At 50.8% G+C, this 20,459-nt stretch overlaps 8 protein-coding genes across 8 annotated transcripts; 3 read left to right on the top strand and 5 right to left on the bottom strand.

Moving 5' to 3' along the window:
• Nucleotides 1-166: 166 nt before the first annotated feature.
• Nucleotides 167-1,212, bottom strand: BDQ94DRAFT_20496 (peptide alpha-N-acetyltransferase MAK3). Its single transcript, XM_026775222.1, has 2 exons — nucleotides 706-1,212; nucleotides 167-621 (listed from the first exon to the last, which is right to left on the bottom strand). Exons 1-2 carry the CDS (start codon nucleotides 1,117-1,119, stop codon nucleotides 346-348), a joined length of 690 nt encoding a protein of 229 aa, XP_026627552.1. The 5' UTR covers nucleotides 1,120-1,212; the 3' UTR covers nucleotides 167-345.
• Nucleotides 1,213-1,306: 94 nt separating this feature from the next.
• BDQ94DRAFT_20490 (phospholipid:diacylglycerol acyltransferase) lies at nucleotides 1,307-3,673 on the top strand. Its single transcript, XM_026775221.1, has 3 exons — nucleotides 1,307-1,715; nucleotides 1,788-3,195; nucleotides 3,260-3,673. The coding sequence occupies exons 1-3, from the start codon at nucleotides 1,401-1,403 to the stop codon at nucleotides 3,403-3,405; spliced, it is 1,869 nt and encodes a 622-aa protein (XP_026627551.1). The 5' UTR covers nucleotides 1,307-1,400; the 3' UTR covers nucleotides 3,406-3,673.
• Nucleotides 3,674-4,601: 928 nt separating this feature from the next.
• Nucleotides 4,602-7,134, bottom strand: BDQ94DRAFT_141673 (phosphatase PAP2 family protein). The gene is made up of 2 exons (XM_026765874.1): nucleotides 6,104-7,134; nucleotides 4,602-6,027 (listed from the first exon to the last, which is right to left on the bottom strand). The coding sequence occupies exons 1-2, from the start codon at nucleotides 6,523-6,525 to the stop codon at nucleotides 5,130-5,132; spliced, it is 1,320 nt and encodes a 439-aa protein (XP_026627550.1). The 5' UTR covers nucleotides 6,526-7,134; the 3' UTR covers nucleotides 4,602-5,129.
• Nucleotides 7,135-9,752: 2,618 nt separating this feature from the next.
• On the bottom strand, nucleotides 9,753-10,644 carry BDQ94DRAFT_20460 (uncharacterized protein). Its single transcript, XM_026775220.1, has one exon. The coding sequence runs from the start codon at nucleotides 10,529-10,531 to the stop codon at nucleotides 10,007-10,009; it is 525 nt and encodes a 174-aa protein (XP_026627549.1). The 5' UTR covers nucleotides 10,532-10,644; the 3' UTR covers nucleotides 9,753-10,006.
• Nucleotides 10,645-12,325: 1,681 nt separating this feature from the next.
• Nucleotides 12,326-13,915, bottom strand: BDQ94DRAFT_141667 (VIT1/CCC1 transporter family protein). Its single transcript, XM_026765873.1, has 2 exons — nucleotides 13,121-13,915; nucleotides 12,326-13,054 (listed from the first exon to the last, which is right to left on the bottom strand). The coding sequence occupies exons 1-2, from the start codon at nucleotides 13,483-13,485 to the stop codon at nucleotides 12,526-12,528; spliced, it is 894 nt and encodes a 297-aa protein (XP_026627548.1). The 5' UTR covers nucleotides 13,486-13,915; the 3' UTR covers nucleotides 12,326-12,525.
• A 1,056-nt stretch (nucleotides 13,916-14,971) lies between these two features.
• BDQ94DRAFT_169452 (phosphoesterase) lies at nucleotides 14,972-16,663 on the top strand (the record flags this gene model as incomplete). The annotated part of the gene is made up of 7 exons (XM_026771297.1): nucleotides 14,972-15,070; nucleotides 15,120-15,533; nucleotides 15,581-15,757; nucleotides 15,809-15,847; nucleotides 15,895-16,103; nucleotides 16,152-16,301; nucleotides 16,348-16,663. The coding sequence occupies 7 exons, from the start codon at nucleotides 14,972-14,974 to the stop codon at nucleotides 16,661-16,663; spliced, it is 1,404 nt and encodes a 467-aa protein (XP_026627547.1).
• A 156-nt stretch (nucleotides 16,664-16,819) lies between these two features.
• Nucleotides 16,820-17,655, bottom strand: BDQ94DRAFT_20415 (uncharacterized protein). Its single transcript, XM_026775219.1, has 2 exons — nucleotides 17,227-17,655; nucleotides 16,820-17,150 (listed from the first exon to the last, which is right to left on the bottom strand). Exons 1-2 carry the CDS (start codon nucleotides 17,430-17,432, stop codon nucleotides 16,940-16,942), a joined length of 417 nt encoding a protein of 138 aa, XP_026627546.1. The 5' UTR covers nucleotides 17,433-17,655; the 3' UTR covers nucleotides 16,820-16,939.
• An 805-nt stretch (nucleotides 17,656-18,460) lies between these two features.
• BDQ94DRAFT_141659 (uncharacterized protein) lies at nucleotides 18,461-19,272 on the top strand. The gene is made up of 4 exons (XM_026765872.1): nucleotides 18,461-18,890; nucleotides 18,943-18,968; nucleotides 19,035-19,093; nucleotides 19,177-19,272. The coding sequence occupies exons 1-4, from the start codon at nucleotides 18,785-18,787 to the stop codon at nucleotides 19,232-19,234; spliced, it is 249 nt and encodes an 82-aa protein (XP_026627545.1). The 5' UTR covers nucleotides 18,461-18,784; the 3' UTR covers nucleotides 19,235-19,272.
• The last annotated feature ends 1,187 nt before the right edge of the window (nucleotides 19,273-20,459 follow it).

Here is a 20,459-nt window from a genome sequence, read left to right as displayed (position 1 = left end):
TTATTTGCTCGATTGTGGCTTCACCATGGCCCTGTTATATATACACATCTTGTACATTATGCCCTCACTCCCGTCCACCTCACATCACATCACATAACACTTTGTACATAGACCTGGAACCACCCCACCATATAGAATCCTAACAGCAATAGATTGTATCTATAATAATCCACAACCTAACCCCGCACACATGCAATGCAATGCAAGCAGACCAAACCAGACCAACAATTCCACATACATATCTTCATCATAGCATAACATAGCATAGCATAGTCATTACAGTCATTCACATCCATCCACGAAGGGGGGAAAGGTGTCCAAAAGGGATGTAAGGTAGATAAAACTCTACCACTTCCCATTCTCATGCAACAACGCCGGCTCCGGTGCCGTCACCACCGTGTCCGTTCTATCCTCAATCAAGGGATAAGGTGGCCCTGTTTGCTGAGCATACGGATCCATGTTTGTCCGCATCGACCCAACCCCTTCCTTCAAGTACAGCACGAGCCGATACGCCGAATTTCCATTCAAGTAGTACCGATGCAAGCGTTTACTCCGCAGGAACCCGAGGCGCTCGTAAAGTTTTATCGCGGCGGTGTTGGTGGTTTCGGTTTCGAGCACGATCTGCAATCAATAGATCGTTAGCGGGACGTGCACATGCATATCCACACGATCAAAGGTCAAGGGGAACTTGGGGTAGAGGTATACCTCATCCGCCCCTCTCTCCACCATAGCATCAATCGCCATTCGAGCCAGCTTTGTCGCTATCCCCTGGCCTCGATACTCCTCGCGCACGGCTAGCATAGCGATGTATCCGCGTAAGGGGCCCCCGCGATGCGGCTCCAGTTTGCTCACGACGACGCCGACCATTGGCGACGAGGATTGGAGCTCGGAGTTGTTGTCATCCATGGCCATGAAGCAGAGATCGCCCCATTGGTAGAGGAAGTATCGGTAGACGTAGATACTGTAGGGTTCGGACAGATCTTTGGAGATTAATTGGCGCATGGCGGGGACGTAGGTGTCTTCGTGGGCGGCATTGTAGCGGATGTAGCGGAGGGGGGTGGTGGTATTATTCGTTGAAGTAGGAGTGATGGTATCTGTAGTAGGAGGATTGGAAGCCATTGTGGAGAGAACGAAGTATGACAGGGAGAGAGCAGGGGGTCATTCATCAAACGAGAAATGGAAGCCGAGAATAAAAAGAAGTGATGACGTCCCGCACATGTGATTTTCCGGCGGTGCCTGAATTGGGACGGTTTCGGTTTCTTCATGCCAGACTCGGTTATTTTTGGCTCAAACCTTCTTTTTTTCCCTTCCTTTCTTATTTTACTTGGACTTGGACTCCCTCTGGTCTTTTCTACTTGCTTTCCCAGCTCCTTACATGATTTACGTCGTCTAAGTGCAGTATGCTCCGCCGTCGTGTGGCCAAGGACAAGGACGATGCGTCCGCATCACCGTCCCCGTCCGACTCCCGCGACATCCCCGACTCGAGTTCGTCGGCGCCTCAGAAACCCAAATCCGAGTCATTCGTTACCAAACCCCGGAGTAAACGGCGCAATGGTCTCATCTTCGTTCTGGGTGGCCTCTTTGGAGTCCTCGTGGCCGTGCTCTTCGCCAACCAGCAGGATGTGATCAGTCTGGACAGCATAATGGATCTGAACCTGGAGTCGTTGATGGATGTTATGCCTCAGGGATTGCTCTCGGATGTCAAGGAGTTCACGGTACGACCCAATTCCTTGTCAAACGACTTGATTATATCAATAGGACACGCCGTATACTGACAATCTGCGCAGCAACATGAACGCGACACCGTCAACTATGACTCCTTCTCCGTCGGTCTGCAGCTCCAAGCTGAAGGCGTCCACGCCAAACACCCCGTTGTCATGATCCCCGGCGTCATCTCGACCGGTCTCGAGAGCTGGGGCACCGATGCAAACTCCCGCCAGTACTTCCGCCGCAGACTCTGGGGTAGTTGGAGCATGATGCGCGCGCTAGTCCTCGACAAGACCGAATGGAAGAACCACATCATGCTAGACAAGGAAACCGGCCTGGATCCCCCCGGCATCAAGCTCCGCGCTGCGCAGGGCTTCGACGCTACCGACTTCTTCATCACCGGCTACTGGATCTGGAACAAGATCCTTGAGAACCTCGCAACCATCGGCTACGACCCGACCAACGCCTTCACCGCCGCCTACGACTGGCGTCTCTCGTATCCCAATCTCGAGCGCCGTGACCAGTACTTCAGCCGACTGAAATCCTATATCGAGACCGCCGTCCTCGTTGGCGGCGAAAAAGTCACCCTCGCGTCACACAGCATGGGCTCACAGGTGGTCCTGTACTTCCTTAAATGGGTCGAGCACCCGGACCACGGCGCCGGCGGCCGCGACTGGGTCAACAACCACATCGCAAATTGGATCAACATCAGCGGATGCATGCTGGGAGCCGTGAAGGGCCTCACGGCTGTCCTCTCCGGCGAAATGCGCGACACCGCCCAACTCAACGCCTTCGCCGTCTACGGCCTCGAAAAATTCCTCTCCAAGGAAGAACGCGCCGAAATCTTCCGCGCCATGCCCGGCATCAGCAGCATGCTTCCCAAGGGCGGCGAAGCCGTCTGGGGCAACGCAACCTGGGCCCCGGACGACCAACCCAACCAGTCCCAGTCCTTCGGCACCGTGCTCAACTTCCGCGAAACCAACTCCTCCCACAGCAGCAAGAACATGACCGTCGCCGAAAGTCTCAACTACCTCTTCGACGAATCCGAGACCTGGTACCGCAACCAAGTGCTAAGCAGCTACTCGCACGGCGTGGCTCACACAGCCCGCGAGGTCGAAGAAAACGAAAACAACCCCCGCACATGGCTCAACCCCCTTGAAGCTCGGCTCCCGCTCGCCCCAGACCTCAAAATCTACTGCTTCTACGGCGTCGGAAAACCCACCGAGCGGAGCTACTACTACCAGGAAGAACGCGACCCGCTCGTCAACCTGAACGTCAGCATCGACACGACAGTAACTAACAACGACGGCGTCGACCACGGCGTCCTCATGGGCGAGGGTGACGGCACCGTTAATCTCCTGAGCACGGGCTACATGTGCGCCAAGGGCTGGCGCATGAAACGATACAATCCTGCTGGAGTGCAGGTCAAGGTCTTTGAGATGCCACATGAACCGGATCGTTTCTCGCCCCGTGGTGGTCCGAACACAGGTATGCCCCTACCCCCTTAGCATTCCCTTCAACCTTCGGAAGAATCAATCTGATAAGAGTATAGGCGACCACGTCGACATCCTCGGCCGCGCATCCCTTAACGACCTCATTCTTCGCGTAGCAGGCGGCCAAGGAGACCAGATCGAAGAGACGTTTGTCTCGCGGATTAAGGAGTATGCTGATCGGGTACAGGTTTTTGATGATGAATGAACGAGATAGATGTATTGTAATGTGAGTAGAAGGCGTTTTATTTTCTTCTTTTCTTATCGAGGATTACTATCTGTACATACTACCTAATATATGCGTGAGATGGTGCTGGGTGGTATATTTAGGTTCATCATAAAATAGATTTGTGAATCCTATGATGGTCATGTATCATTATTTTCACCGTTGGGGCTTGTTATTTGTCACGTTGGGGAGGTTTGATGGGTGGATGGATGGATGGATAGTGGAACAACTATGTTGTAGTCAGTTATGGGGTTTTTGGCTGAATTTGCATGTGATCTGATCTCATATCTATCTTTATCGCAAGACTAACATGGTCTTAATATAGTAATTTACTTCTAAGCTACATATGGCTAGACTGAAGAAAACGCAAATACTTCCAATAGGAGCATAGTAGTAGTCATTCAAGAAGTTCCTAGAGACAAAAATGTATACAACAGAAAAGAGGAAATGGAATAAAACATATATGATACAACATTCATAAATCATAACGCTACCTGATTATAATTAAGAATAGGTTCTGCTAGTGGATACTCTCATCCATCCGATCAAACACCCCTTCCCTCAACCCGTCACACACAGCCGCGACTGATTAAGAATTAGGCTATAGGAGCGAGCAGGCGGTAGAGTAAAGAAATGGTTCTCTTGCACCGGTTGATACCAGAAGAACCACACAACCTAGGAAGGAAACAAGAAATAGAATCAAGTCCGGTCCAAAAGGTAGTCCCGTGAGGACGGGTTTAGAGGATGTAGAGTGTGACGGTGTGGGTGACGTGTTTCCATAGCAAAGCGAATCAACAAAATTCAGGCACACGTGTTGTTCGGGAAAGATGCCTCCGTCAACATCTATATTCCCGCGTCCCCTTCCTCGTGGGGGCGTGCTTGGGGCTTCCTTTCGGCTTCGTTCCTCTTTTTGGAGGATGAGCAGCCTGTTTGAGCACGGCCCTCCGTATAACAAACAATAAAGGTCTCCGGTGCGCAGAAGAGACCGTAATACAAAGGTTCATCATAACCCCTCTGTCTATATGCCAATGCAATGGTCATTAAAATAAAAAAGCATTGAATCCCTTGAAAGCACAGCGAATGAGGTGCAAGCAAGTTGGGCGCCTCAATCAACGTTTTCTTCATTGAGTTCCCAGTCCCAGGCGCCAGTGGTGTGAGCGATCGACACGAAGATAAAATATGTACCTGGCCGAGCAAAAAAAGAAGGTAAAAAGCTCGACCAGCTGGTGAAAAGCGAAAGACTAAAGTAGGATGTAAACGAGTGTGGTCGTCCGGATTCGTCCAGGCGAGATGCAGAAAGCGAATGTCTCCAACGGGGCATCAGGAGTTGCACGACCAGATGGGATGCGGTGCTGTGCAACCCTGAGCATTCGGTATTAGTATTATCGACGGAGCTTCGAGGAGGTCGGGCTGCAGAATCATGCGGCAACGCAGCCCAGAAAAGTGTGCGGTATGATGTACAGTTAGGTCAAGAGGAAGAGATAAAACATGGCAGTATCCAGGGTGACCAATCCAAAACGGAAAATCGAAACCATCCGACCTGGTCTGCGAAATAAAAAAGCGGTATTAAAGATATTAAGTGTCGAAATCGGCTCAATGCAATAAACCCAGCATGTCGTCAAATGTACTAACGCCGTTCGTAAATAGATGCAAGAAGTGGATGCTGTATATGCAGGGAGGTGGGTGCAAAATGGTGGTCGACTGGCTTAGGCACTGAGCACATGTCTTCCAGACTCGACATCGGCAATGGGCGAAGCCAAAGACTCTCCTTCCCAGGTGTAGTGATCGTCCACCGGGCTCAGAGAGCCGGAAGAGATGGAGGATGATGATCCAACCGTCCACTCATCGCTGTCAAGGTTGAAGTCGCCGTCGTAGGCTGCCAAGTCGTAGCCATATTCGCGAGCAGAGTCTCCGATCTCCACATAGTCGTAGTCCCAGCGGAAAGTCTTGTCGCTCTGGACGCGCGGGAGGAATCGGGTCTTGGCGAAGTAGAATGCAACCGTGGCCAGGAGGCCACCACCGACCAAATCCACTGCATAGTGGTGCGACAGGTACATGGTTGCCCACCACATCCACAGGGTGTAAGTGACGAACAAGGGCTTCAGCCGCGGGAAAACATGGCTCATGAACAAAGCGGCCAGTGTCGAATCCGCAGCGTGCAGAGAGGGGAAAGCACCAAACACGACAGGGGACTGTCTGAAGCCCGAGGTGTACAGGTCGATGCCGAAAAGCTTGTCGATGCGAGCAAGACCCGCGGGGTTACCCGGCATGGAGTAGTCGGCCGGTGCCAGCCCGTAAAGGTTCTCGTACCACGGAGGCGAGCAGGGGAAAAACAGCTGGATGGCGACAGCAGTCATGCTGATGTAACCGAAAGTCCGTGCAAAGAGGGGAGTCGTGCCAGGAGGACCGAAAATGAACATGATGAGGGAGCAGACAAATGGCGCGCCATAGTGACAGATGCCATAAGGCAGCCACGCCAGCACGTCCAAGACAACGTTCTGATGAGCAGACAGAATGTTGCTGATGTTCGCTCCGTAGAGGATGTTTTCTAGGGCCGGAAGCACGCGGACCCAGATTGCCGGGCGCCAATCGCTTGGAACGAATCTGATTCAAAAAGCGTCAGTTCCCAAAGTTCTCTCGAAATCGAGCAGACTGCGATCTGAGAGGGTTGTTCACTTACTGGCAGGCGTAGAAGAAGATGAGCCACCCCGCAATTGGAAGGAACGGCAAGAAAAATTGGCGAGTAATCGGGAGCAGGAGAGAAAGGAGAAGTAGGGTAAACATTGCCGTCTTCCCCAAAGGCCCAGGAGATCCCATCACACTGAGGGAGAAGATCAGGAGGATCAGCAGGAGCAAGTATTGAAAGTCATACAACGTCCAACGATGGCTTTGGAGTGATCGGAGCGTATCCATAGGCGAAAAGGACGTTTGCAGAGACGATATCGAAGATGTCGGAGAGAGCCTGCTGCGAAGCTTGGAGCGGATCTTCCGTCGCATGCGATGCGGGACGAGGAGCTGGATCGACCGCCATGGTACTTGGATCTGAAGCTTGCCGAACTGATTCTGCGTGCGATCCTTCCAAGAAGGAAGGGTGGAATTCATCTCGGCGGCTAGTCACGTTGGAACCCCCGTAGGTTCTTCGATATCCAGAAAACCCAGCACTTTAGGCGTAGATGAAGGGAAGAATGTCGCCAGAATTGGGGCTCGAGAATATCAAAGGAAGCGCCCGGCGGAGTCGGCGGAAAGGGGGATTCTGGGCGTCAACGTGACAGAAGCTGAAAGGGGCGGCGTCTGGAACAAAAACGTTTCGATCGCTGGCTGGCTCAAGGCCCGACAGGCGTTTGGTGAAGGCGGAGAAATACCAGATTGGAGGGATCCAGTAATGAAGTGGAAGCGCAGGCTCCGGTCTCCAGCGGCCAAACGAGGATATTCGGGGATGGTCACGTTGCAAGGGTTACTCTGACGCAAGGCGGACAGTAAGGGCGAGAGAGGAAACCAAGAACGAGGGAGACGTTTTGCGAGGGGCGCAAATGGCCACGGAGCCGGAGGGTCGAGGAAGGAAGAGAGATTGGAGAAAGAGGAGGAGGAGCGGAAGTATAGGCGGGAGGAATGGAGGGAAAAGAAAAGAGAAAACGGAAGAGAAAAGGAAGAGAAGAGGGAACAATGGATGGGATATGAGGATTTTGCAGGTTCTCGATCAGCAAGACAGACGACGGGGCGGACAGCGACGGGTACGGGGGCTTACGGGGCCTGACTGGGAAGTCGTACTCGTATTACCGGTTTGGCCCCGTATCATGTCGTCACTACTATCCCTAATCAGGGTCGTCCGGGTAAAGCCACTAGCCCGCTTTGGGAATGGGAAAAAGGAGGCCTTCCCCTGTTGGCTCTAGCTCGCATCGGCGGTGCCTCGGTGCGCTGGACAGGCAGATCCGAGGTGCCTGAGAGAACCAAGGTCCAACCTTTCCATATTGCAGAAATTTTCTTCATGGTCGGGCAACGGAGTCCGCAACAACCGAACTGCGGGTGAGGCTAAAATGGAGAGATGGGTACAAACAAGCATAAGCCTTGCTTTGTCCTGCCTGGCAAGGCATAATGTAAACGGATCCAAACCGCAGCTCTCGGAGAAGTCGGGATATACTACGGAACATGCAGGCTAGTTACTACGGATTTTGGCTGACACCGAGCAGCAGCCAGAGAAACAGACATTAACCTTCTCCGCAAGGGAATGACCTATGAGACAGGCTCGATGCTGACAAGCAAGTTCAAATGAATCTGACACATCACTTCATTAATGTGAAGAGGGGGGGAAAGAGTCTCGAGGGAAATGGAATAAGCAACCTCAAAATCCAAATAAACAATAATAATCATCCATCTCTCAGCGAGACGCCCAATTCAGTTCATCCCAGCAAAACTCCCGGATGCTCATTTCATGGGATTCCGGACTGCCCCTGGTGATTGGTCTTGGGAGCTCCACCCGCCAGCCATCCGCAGCCAATTGGAAGCAGTGGATCTCCAGAACCAATTTCGCTTAACCCACAACGGTCTCACAGTCAGCAGCATCCGACCAAAGAAATCGCCGATTACCCTGCAGCCAAGACCCGCTGTCCCTGAATAGTCTGGTTGGTCACAATATCATCCTGCGCATTATGCGCATTATCAAATCTCCTCCCTCTTACCCTGCGGAAGCTAGGCACGATCGGACCCGGCATCGACACGATGCTATGTTGCTGGTGTGGGTTTTTGTACCTGTCTAGCTAGCTGGCTGGCAAGGCTTATACGGAGTCCATGTGCCGGAACTGCCGTGTAAAACTAATCCAGAGGGAGCAACCGGATGTTGGCAAAGACTTTTCCTCCCCCGGATCTCAATCGGTGATCTAAACTTCCGGATCCCGCTGCTTCATATACACAGTCTCCATAGTCTGGACTCAAAGACTGGAAAATTCGAATTTAGACCTTTGTCCAAACAGAGTAGCTAGCGGCTATGGAGCTCAGACGGATAGACATGACCGTACCACCCATGACTGGGTCAAGCAGCTCGGACGATAGCCGCGTGCCCAGCCCGGCCTGATATTTGCTATCTCGACTAGCTATACAGTGATCAGCCAACAGCTGCTTTTTGTTGAGGGATTGTCCACTGGCGCACCCCCTCCGTCCTGCACAAAAGTCTAACAAGGCTAGTCTCCCAACCAGCCATCTTTCTTTTAACACGAAACAGCCTGCGCCTGTCATATGCCCGATCTAACGCTCTCGAGGCACGCACTGCTGCTGCTGTAAGAAAAAAGAGCGCGTTGATGAAAGGGACCACGCATGCGCCTCCCCCTCCGTCATCCGCTAAATTACCACCTACATAGTAGACCGTGACTTTACTCCATAGTTACCTAATAACTAAGGTGTTAGCCTAAGGGACACAGACACAGGCGATGAATAATTAAACCTCCGTGTTCTAGCTAACTAACTCACTAAACTATTTAGTTATAGGGGACATGACATTTTCAGGGTCGAGGATAGGCAATGATGTGCAAGTCTATGGGAGTCTAAGCAGCAGTCTAGTAGGGAATTATGTGTATTGGGCACACGAGTGAGAAAGCTGGAAGCGCCGGGCCACTCATTACCGTCTGGTATGGTATTGTTAGCATACCATACGTATGGTACGCGGGCTCCATACCATAGTTGGGATACCTCGAGATGGGTGGGAAGATCACGGCAAGCCGCGCCGGACAGAGATGATCAGTTCACATCCGAGTAAAAAAAGAGAGAAAAGACTATCAACTCACTGGTAGGCTTTTTTTGGTGTGAAACTCTCTGCAGTAGTTAGTTGGAATTCTGGGGATCTAAGTGGCAGCTGACCATGGCACACGGCAGATTACTGCATCCATCGTGATGAAGCGGGGGGCGGCGCTTCACTTCAACTATGATGATTACTGCCAGCTTCATTATTGAGTTGTCTATCTGTGTAAAAGTAAGATATAGTAATATACTGCGTTGGGGGAGCACAGCGCTCAATGAGGGTATGGTTTCAGAATGCGGCGTCATGGGTAGTTTTGGCCCCAATTTACTTTTGATGACAATCTCCATCGTGGTCGTGGCCGCGTTAATTACTTCGTTACCTCAGTATGTTACTCTTGCATCGTTGAAATTCCGCTGATTCAGCGTCAGGTGATCATTGCGGTAACAAGATAGATACATTGGGAACACTTTACGAGGGCATATGGATCCAACTTCATTTTGGAGGCTTAGAGAGCACAGCTTCTTCTTACGTATCACAGCGGGCAGTGCTTTCGATAGTTAACTTGATAGATTCGTTGCTGGGATGAATGGAGAGCTAAGATTAAAGGACGAAGGAATGCCGCAGTCCTAATTCCAGCCGCATAGGCAGCAAGCAACCCCAGTATGGAGGTATACCTTGCGAATCAGAAAGGGATGCGAGAACAATAGTACAATACTTAGAGGGGGCAGTGAACGTGTCTCATCTATTCTTACAAATTAATTATCAGAAAAGGGTCCGATATTGAAACAAAACCCTTTTTCTCTCCCTCCCCTAAATCCAGGGATATTTCTCGAAAGCAAGCTCGTATTCGGACTTTCATGATGGCTGAGGGTTGACGGTTGCCTGGCCGTGAGTGGATCGGCATAAGCTTGGGCCAACACAACGCGACCACCGCCCGACGCCGAGCCGTGGCTTGGACCAGATCATCATCATCATCACTACTTCAGATTCGAGTCGGGAGTATTCAACGTCAGGGATGCATAGGGGGGAGAATATACAAGAAGTTGGAGGATACTGACAGCAGCCACCCTTCCATGTCTCGAAGAAAGCAAGAAGGGGTGTCCCCGCTTCTTCATGTTGCATCATGGACATTCGGTTCCGTTCGGAGGGCAGAAAAACATGGGGTTCAACGTCGTATACATCATAGTACATCATGGAAAGCCGAGACAACCGTGGGCGGAGTTCCAGCCCATCAGCCACAATCAACTCGAAATCTGGTTTTTCTTTTCTTACTTGCAACTGTGATCCGAGCTTCTCGAACGTCTCCCACATTATTGATGGATATTGATCTGACATCAGGAACGAGCAGTGAGTGAGTGAGTGAGTGAGCGAGCCTTGCATCACTTAGTGCAAGTAAGGGTACATACATACCCCATTTTACATACATACAACAATACAAGCATAACTTCCTTTCTTCCTTTACTTTCACAGCTAAACTCATGATGGGGTTTTTCGTTTGACCGCCGCCCGGTCGGCAGCTGCAGGAAGCCCAGCCCCATAGCATCACCTGATGGTCAAGTTGTTTTTCTTCTTTTGCTCGTGCCATCGATGGGCACGAATCAGACAGCCATCTCATCTGCAGGGTGGTCCGGGCAATGAGGTCATGCCGCATGCCCGTTCCGCCATGATGTTCGTTGTTTAGATCATTTGAGTATCTGCCCGCATGCCACTCGCCCGGTGGTCAAATTAACTCTTGGATCGCCTCCAGGGTGTATACTGGCCCGCCAGTCGGGTATCGCTTTCCTAAATGGATGGATAGATTACAGAATACGCAGCGAAGTATACGATGTATATTCTAGACTGCTACGGAGTAGTTGATTCTCTCACCCCGGAAGATCTACACTACTAAGGTAGGTAACTCCATCTAGTATCACAGTACATACATAAGTAGTAAAAGTATACTTAGCAAGCCAATCACGACACAATCCAACACCAGCACTGCCTTGCAAACTGACTGCAGTGCACTGTAACAGCCTGATGGATTACTTACCCACTCACAATCAAGAGCGAAAATGATCTCCTGTCACTCAAGGCATTTATCCATTCTCAACACTTGCGATTGGTAACATTCTATCTAAGCCATCCCAGGTACAAGTACCACAAAATTGGTCCCAGTTGTACAACCTAGAATACTACTACTAGACCCATAACTCCGCAATGCGGCTCAAAGCCATGCTCCCATCATTCCCCCCCTTACAACTTGTGAAACATACCTAATCCTGAAGGAATCGTAGATGGAATGCTTCTAACTTCTCACCGGGGAGAAAATCAAGCGCCAAAGGTGTGGCTGGCAGGGGGAGCAGTTGAGAACCGGCATGCTGTTTCAGCCCAATCGATCGACGAGCAATGGCATGCCAGTGCACCCACCTCCCGCGAGCCTTACCGGCTTTTAGCCTTTATTTGTTTTTTCTTTTCTTTTTTTCGGTTATACTTTTCTAGAAAAATAGTGATTTGTTGGAGTCGGTTCGGTTGGTGGTTAATCAGTCAGCCTGCCAGCCTGGCTGGGCTATGCAGTGCAGATCAAGGTACGGAGTAGATGACTGGATGGATGAACGGGTGGATAATGCCGTCGGCCTGCTTTGATCTAGGGAATGCAGGCACAGCCACTACTACTTACTACTACCAGTGTCACTGCCACTGGTTGGGGAGGTGCTACTAGGTGCTATGTAGTACTAACTTAGGTGGCATTGTTTGCTTTGTCTGTATGCTTGTTTGCCCGCTTGCTAGTTGCAGTGATGGATCTATATTTGGGGATATAAGTGACTACTGTATGTATAGTACTTATATATAGTATCAGATCGTTGTTGGAGAAGAATTGTATGGGTGGTGCCTAGTTGTAGTAGGTATATTTGGTATTGATGTTGTAGAGTATGTATGTATTCAGTATTGGGGAGTATCGGAAAGAATGAATACCTAATAGTATGCGATGGAGGTATTTTTGGAATGTTAGTTGATCGAGCATGAACTAGTAGTAAGAGGTGTGGTGATGGCTGCCCGGGGTTTATGTTGCCCCAGGTTAGAGGGAGGAGAAGTGCTTGCCTGAGGTTGTAGTGGTTGGTTGGTGGATGCCTTAAGGCTCTGGGACAACGTTTGCAGGGCTGATTACTCTAGGAGGATTTGCTCCAGTGATTATGTGGGGTAATGTTTTTATTTAGAATATTCAATATGCTATCAGCTTAACTAAACTCAATGTGTGATTTACTAGGTCTATGTACATGTTCCAAATCAATGACCCAACAACGCCGAAGATGATATCATTTTGAGCTCTTGTCGTCCCGCCAGAAACGCCATCCATAAGAATCAATCTTTTAAATCGAACTGTCTCCCATGCTCGGCTAATGCTCATGACTATGGGAGTCAGCCAGCATCTGGAACCCCTTCACCAGCCCCATTGCAGAGCCTGCTGCAACGCCTCCGACTAGAACCATCTGCAAGCCGCCAATGACACCGCGTCTGATGTTCCGATATCCTTTCCATCCGCTGACGAAGCACGTCTTGCCGTAACCGAACAAGAACAAAGCAACGGCCATTGTGGCGATTGACCAGCGCAGGGCAGAGAGTACATCATGGGGCCCAACGAAGAAGTAGGGGAGGAGTGGCACGAAGCCACCGATGAAGTATCCCAATGCAATGGTCAAGGCACAGATGAAGGCACGAGAGCCAGAGGGTTCCTGGACGGTGTGATGGAAGTTCATGAGGAAGGAGGGGAGGTTAGGGGATGAGGAGAGGTGTCGCGTGAGCTCTCCCACCAGCTCTGCGGGGAGGTCATAGGGCGCAAAGACATCCGAGATCGTCTCGGTCACCGATGCGGGGTCGGTTAGAATCTCTTGCTTTGTTTCCTTCAGGGTTGCGCGGTAGGACTCCCTAAACATGGTCAGCATATTTCTTTTGCTAATTTCATATACTTGGGGAAGTTTGAAAACTACTCACTCTTCGCTCTTTGCACCCAAGTAGCCTCCCAAGCCCATGGAGATGGCTCCTGCAATGAGTTCGGCCATGCCGCCAAAAACCACGACTTTGGTGTCTCCCAGAGCAGATAAGCCTGCGGTCAGGGCAAATGGAACCGTCATGCCGTCGGAGAGACCGATGATAGCGTCGGAGACGATACGTCCGTCAACGATTTTGGACTCCTTCTTCTCCGCTTTTTCCCGGCAGACTGACCGGGATGAGGAGGACTCGCTGTCGTCGCCATTTCGAAGGGAAACATGCAACTCCTTTTCCAGATCGGGTTGAGTGAATTCCTCTGAAACGGGGGAGTAGTTGGTAAGAAGGCCTCGAAGAGAAGAGATCGACATTTTGACGGGAATTGGGATGCTGTTTCAACCAAGATTGAGGAGAAAGATGGAGGAGAAAACTTCGCCGCTGGGCTGGCAGGTTTCACAGTGGCAACCAGACTAAATAAGCAGCAGGAAGACTAGCCGGAAAATCGGGAGATTTCTGCTGAAGAGGACGATTGTTGGGTTGAAGAAGTAGTAGATTTCAGAACAGTTGGATCGGAGCAACAATTGACCTATGGAGGGCGACGAGCAAATCACAGTAGCAACATCAGCATGATCTCAGGCTCAGGAAAGTTTTTAGTGATTATAATTATTCAGTCGGTCTACGGGAGCGTCGGGTACTACATATGAATGAGCTGCATGCACCGAGGAAGAGCGACAAGGAAAAGGACGGGAAAAACGCATTGAAGCGACCCCCTCCAGGATGCATCTCGTGCTCCGGTGATAGCCAGCCAGGCTTATCATCTGCCTATGGAGAGAAGCTGACCGACAACGTGCCTGATGGCTTCGCAGTCATCTGCAGTCGCGGGGGTGCGCGAATGCGGCACGTGGGCCTCTGATTGGTTGGGGCCGGCGGGATACTGCAATCTGGGATCCACTTCACTGCGGAGTCCCTGAAGCTTGGGCCGGTTAGGGAAGGCGCCCTTGCCTGTTTGAGCTTAGTGGTACTATGGGTGTCTCCGCCGATGAGAGTGACGGCCCAATCAGAAATGTCTATTTCCTAATACAGCACTCTTTGTCCCTATCACACTCCACTTCTACTGGCTGACTAGTACAATCGGCTGTCCGGTCCAGCCCCGATTAGTCGGCCGGCCAGGTTGAACTGCAATCGAGAAGCACGGCTGAAGCACGATGCACCGCTTGCATCCACTATCGTCTACTATCGTCTGCTATCGCATGCACCGGAGGACGCCGATTTCACCGATTTCACTAATTTCAACCTCCTTCTCTCCTCTCCGGGCAGTCCTTCGCGTGAGCGGAGACGCTTTTCACCTCCCTATTTCGGCTTAATCGACGCAGCTATCTCCGCCCTACTGCTTCATGACCAATCATTCCAGCAGCTGATCAACTATCCTCCGCGGCTGTCCAGTCCGGATTGTGCTCGTTGCTCCAATTTCTTTCCCCTCATCCCACTGCGGAGTACATCCGAAAGGTGGCATGTCCTTGTGTTGCCTTGCTCGCAACAAAAGACTCACGCGAGCAGCCCGTCTGCCTACCACGTGGGATGGGCCATCTCGCGTGCCATTGGACCGTGGTTGGCAGTTACGGAGCATCGCGACATATTCTTTGGCTTCTAGCTGGCTAGTGAACGCAAGATGTCTGCCGTGGTGGATCCCCCCATGCGTCGAAGGAGGCCTTCGTGCATCCGACCTGGCCCGGATGCGTCCTTCATCATGCGAGGCAGGAAAGATAAATATCCCACCGGTCAGCCCCGGTGTCGGTGAGGCTAGATTCTGAAGTTCAGCGGTCTCTCAGCAAAAGTGGTTGCGGAGCAGTAATCAACATGAAGCTGAACGTGGCTGCTATCTCGGCCCTGGCCACTGTGGCCTCCGCTCTCCCTCACAGGCGTAATGGCGAACAATGGGATCACATTCGCTCCAACGTAAGTGCAGCAGTCTGTTGAATAACGTTAGTGCCACTGACGTGGACAGATCAAACATGTCATCTACTTGATGATGGAGAACCACTCATTCGACAACATCGCGGGTTACTGGGACTTTCATCCCGACATCGACAACTTGCGCAACATCTCCTACTGCAACGAGTACACCAATCCCAATTGGACGGTCTGGGACGAACCTCTCAACATCTGCGCCGCGCCCTTCGAAACCGAGGTGCCATTGACCGACCCGGACCATAACTTCGCCGGTACCTCCTATGAGATCTTCCGCAAGTGGCAGCCCACTAAGGACGATGTTCCCAACATGGGCGGGTTTATTGAGCGCCAGTCGGAGAAATACGCATCCAGCCCCGGCGAGTCCAGCTTCGTCATCAAAGCCTATGATGAGAAGAAGACGGCAACTCTGATTGAGGTTGCGAAGAACTTTGCCTTCTGGGATAGCTACGTGAGTTGCGGGATTGTATTGGAGATGAGCGCATGCTGATCAGACAGTTCGCCGAACACCCTGGACCGACCAACACCAACCGCCAGTTTGCTACTTCGGGCTCGACCTGTGGTTTCGTTGACAATACCTACCAGGCTGCCGGCTGGTATGCCAACTACACCGGTACGACTTGTGCGACCTCGATCTTCGAGGCCCTCAGCAACAAGAACATTACCTGGAAGAACGTAAGCGACGCGGCACATTTGTCAAAACGGAACAATGGCTAAGTGACACAGTATTATGAGACGGACATTGTCGATGCCTACATGTACAAGGTGAGTGTGCCAGATTTCCATGTCAGTATGATTCTAATTAGGAACAGTGGGTGCAAGACAACGCCATGGACCGTCTGGTCCACTCGGACCAGTTCTACCGCGATCTCGAGGAGGGAACGCTGCCCCAGTTCTCCTACTATAACCCCGAGTGCTGCACCATTGACTCGATGCACCCGACCAGCAACATGGCCTCGGGTGAGCAGCTGATCAAGCATCTGTACGATGCAGTGCGCAAGTCCAAGTACTGGGACAACGTGTAAGTGTCTGCAGAGGTTACTTTGAGCTTAAGCAACTGACCTATCAGTCTGATCATCCTCAACTTTGACGAGCACGGTGGTTTTGCTGATCACGTCCCCACGCCGATCAATGTTCCCCAGCCCGAGGACGGCATCACCTTCACCGGCATGTCTGACGGCCACAATGTAACCTATGACTTTACCCGTCTTGGTGTTCGGTGAGTATCCCGCCATAGGGTATCTGACTTGAAGCTAACGGCATAGTGTGCCCTCGTTCATCATCTCGCCCTACATTCCGGCGAACCATTTGATCCACGACCAGGGCACCATGTATGCCAACAACTCGGCCTACACGCACACCTCCTTCCTGCACTTCCTTCAGGAACTGTGGGGTCTGGAGGGACTGAACAACCGCGTGCAATGGGCCAAGACGTTCGAATACATTTTCTCGAGCGAGAAGCGCGACGACACACCGGAGAAGTTGACGACGCCGACCTGGTACGGCAGCAGCTGGGAGCCGAAGCCGGATCCCTATTACAAGCTGAACCAGAACTACGACTATTACGAGAACCTAGATTAAACTCATGATGATGAGACGGATGAGATGTGACTAACATTATGATGACTGCAAATACGCAAAGTTGATTTCAATTCGAGTCAATGGTGATTCGTTGATTCATGTATCTCGTCAGCAAAAGAGAAGAAGAAAAAGAACTAGTCAGCATGATGCATAGCTAATAATGAATGCAAAGCCAGCGTGTACAGCATAGCATACCACCCGCACCCCATGCAGAAAAACCCAAACCAACACATAACTCCAATCCCCAGTATTATTTGAACCCACCCCAGTTTGATCTCATTGCCCCTTCTTCTTCTCCCCCTCCTGACCCTGATCATGATATCCAGCCCACTCACCGACCCTCCCCGCCGCACTCCAAAACCGCCCCCTCAACCCCTCATCACTCGCCCCAGCGGCATTCTCATTCCAATTCGTCGGCTTCGTCATATCCCACAGTCGACTCTTATACGCAGGAAAGGAAGTATGATTCCACATGTTAACCAGAATACTACGCAATCCACCAGATCAGTTAGCCTATGCTCACACAACAAAACAAATGGAAGAAGGTGGGGGCAAGAAAGTACCTCTGACTCCGATCCAAATAATCCTCATCCTTCAACTCCTTCACACCGACGGTGACTCCATCACGAGAGAAGGTGACATTCTTCTTCTCCATTTTGGATCGGGTATTGCGCTTCACGTCTTGAATGATGGAGTAGGTGATGTAGAAGATTGTGCCCAGGATGAGCAGCACGAAGAGGAGGATGAAGAGGGGGTAGAGTCTTGTCATTTTTATTTTCTTCTCCCCGTAGGGGTATAATGTGTGTTGTGGTTGTGGTGGTAGATTGTAGGTAGGTAGGATGGAAGTAAAGTGAAGTGTGGGTGTTGACGCGAAAAAGTGCCGTTCTTAAGTTTGAGTCGAAGAATTGCACACCTTATAAGGCGTAGGGCTGATCGAATGGATCGCGGAACTTGGAGAACAACTTCGTATTGGGGTGGGCTATCCACGAGGGTGGTATTTATTTGATTTATTTCTGGGGGGAATTAGTTGTGGCTTTGACAGTGTCAAATAATAACTAGACACGAGAAAAGCAAAGCCACAAGTCGGTTAACTACAGAGTTTTAAGAAGAGGAGAAAAAAGTAAGCATGGTTCATCATTCTCTCTCTCTCTCCTCAAATTCAGGAATTCATGAACCAACCAAGGAAAAGACGTGTGGCTTTGCCGTAACTCGGACAATAATGCCAAGCTGTGTGCGGCGGGGCGCAAGGAACTGTTTTCTGCGGTTTCCACCAACGGAGAATTCGGGTGCCTAGGATGCCTAGACTATATTTGTGTGTATTCTTGGTATATGAGTGTGGCTTGGGTGAAGAAGGGGGAGAACAGGATAGATCTAAATAGGTGAGTGAGTATGGCTGTGTAGGTAAAGAAGTATTTATAGTAGTTGGATGATTGGGGAAAATATGTAGGAAGAGCAGGGATGTCTTTGCTGCAGGTCATGCAGTCATTTCAGTTTCCATCAGCATAACCATTACCCGATTAGGTATGCAGAGCGCGATGGGGGGGAGGGAAAGCGGGAAGGGATGATGGGGATGGGATGGGAGATGCAGGGCTCATTAATGCATAAGAGTAGTACGTAGTAATATTCTTGCCAAAAGTAACTACTAGAACTGTCATCTGATTTGGCACCTGATTGATTGTTATTGATGAAAAGGTGTGTATGTAAGGTACGGTGGAACGTGACCACAACTATCTCACTCACTCATATGAATAACATTAATGCTTACAAGTAGAACATTCAACAACAATTCCATCTAATATACAAACACATCTATAACAACAAAATTAATCTGTCTCTCCCCATGAAATAACCATGCATACAAACAAACAACCTTCCCCAGTCATGCAGTTTCACTCATACTGTGTAGTATGCTGCATACATGATTCATGATGACGACACAGCACTCTCTCAACTACCCAGGAATGGCACTCCAACGCAGAATATACTAAGTACTACTACACACAACAGACAACACTCCAAAACCCTCCCATCCCAATCCCTTCTCCATTTCCCATTCCCACATTCTAACTACTATTAATCCCCTAATACCTAATCAATCACCATACCACTCCCATATTAAATATGAAGGAAATGTGCGACATCCCCTTCCTCCCCATCTTCCCCATCTGCTTCCAATGCGGAACCGACCAGAATCCCTGTCGCTGTAAGGTCGTGGGGCCGACATTAGGTATGTTTTCCCATTCATTCAATCTCTTCATGATATATGCTGATGAGAGTAGGGTTTATTTGTACGGTGGTCGCGGCTGTATGTAGACATACTACAACTACTTACTATTGATCTTCGCCAATGGCTTCAACTGACGGGCTGCAGGTCATTTGCTATCCGGCGTCGATTTTCTGTGGATGTTGTTTGACGCAGACTGGGAAGGAGTATGTCTTTCTTTCCTATTCTTTTTTTCACACTGCTACCTGTCTTACTGCGATGGACTGTGATGTACTGACTTGTCTACTAGTGTTCTTGGATACCCGGTCAAAATCAATGGGGCCGTGAGCAACGCAATACCCATCTAGTAATAGTAGTAGCTACATCTTTAAGTAATAGGTAGACTGCATAAATTCATCAGAACATTAACATTATCATACTAGCTATCGATGCTCCGTGGAGCAGCAATAAACCAAACAAGCCGTAGCAATTATACGAGCCATGCAAACAGGTATCCAGTCGACGTGAAAAGCATAAAAACCCCATTCCACCTCCCATTGTACACCTTGGTCATTATCATAGAAGCCATATCATTCCATCCACTTAAACCGATTTCAGCTTCTCCTTCAGTCGCGAGAAAAAGCCCTTCTTCTTCTTTTTCTCTTCCTTGCCATTCGTCGCCGCCCCAGCGCCGTTGTTGGTAGCCGGCTTCGATGTGGCGGCCGCGTTGTTGGTCGGCGCGGACTCTGCTGGCTTAGTGGCACCACTGGTCGGTGCACCGCTGGTCTCGGTGGGATCGGCAGTCTTCGTTGCACTGGCCCCCGTGGCACCAGCTGTCGGAGCGGATGTTGTGTCCTCGGGAGCAATGCCACTCTCCACGCCAGAGTCGACAGTCTTGGTCGCACTGGCTCCCGTCGCACCAGCAGCAGGCTTCGTCGGAATCTCAGTCGTCTCCTCACGGCCAGATACGCCAGGTCCCGACTCTTCAGGAGCCTTCGATGTGGCAACCCCGGTGGTCACCGTGGGCCCATCGGTTGGGGTAGTGGCCCGGGGAGAGATTTGGGCCGAAGCAGGCCCACCACCAGTAGCCCGCGGTGCCCTCTCGGAGGCAGGTTCAGCGCCAGATCCTGGTGCTGTCTCGGAAGTGGCAGCAGTGATCACAGGTGCTGGTGTGCCAGACTGGTTGCTCACAGGAACCTTCTGTTGAAGCTCTTCCTCAACTTCTCGCTTCTCTCCGACGGCCTCCTCGACACCTGCTGCCTCCGGGTCCTTATGAGCTTCAGAGATCGACTGCTTCACCACATCTGGGACATCGTGCGCCGGCAACCCGCTAGTTGTCTCTTTCTGAAAGCTCTGTGCAGCGGTGGGCCCAGACACAGAGTCAAGACCAGTAGTGGTACCCATACCAGTGGCAACGTCAAGGCCAGTGGAAGGACCAAGATTGGTCGAAGGAGCAGCCCCAGCGGTAAATCCAAGTCCAGATGAAGTACCAAGCCCAGCAACAGTGGTAGGTGCCGGCGCACCAGTAGAGTTGTCCACCGGAACCTTTCTTCGAAGTTCCTCTTCCATCTCTTTCTTCTCATCAACAGCCTC

The sequence above is a fragment of the Aspergillus welwitschiae genome, assembly GCF_003344945.1.
Source record: "Aspergillus welwitschiae strain CBS 139.54b unplaced genomic scaffold BDQ94scaffold_12, whole genome shotgun sequence".
In the NCBI taxonomy this organism is placed as follows: domain Eukaryota; kingdom Fungi; phylum Ascomycota; class Eurotiomycetes; order Eurotiales; family Aspergillaceae; genus Aspergillus; species Aspergillus welwitschiae.
This window is presented reverse-complemented; position numbering and strand designations above follow the sequence as displayed.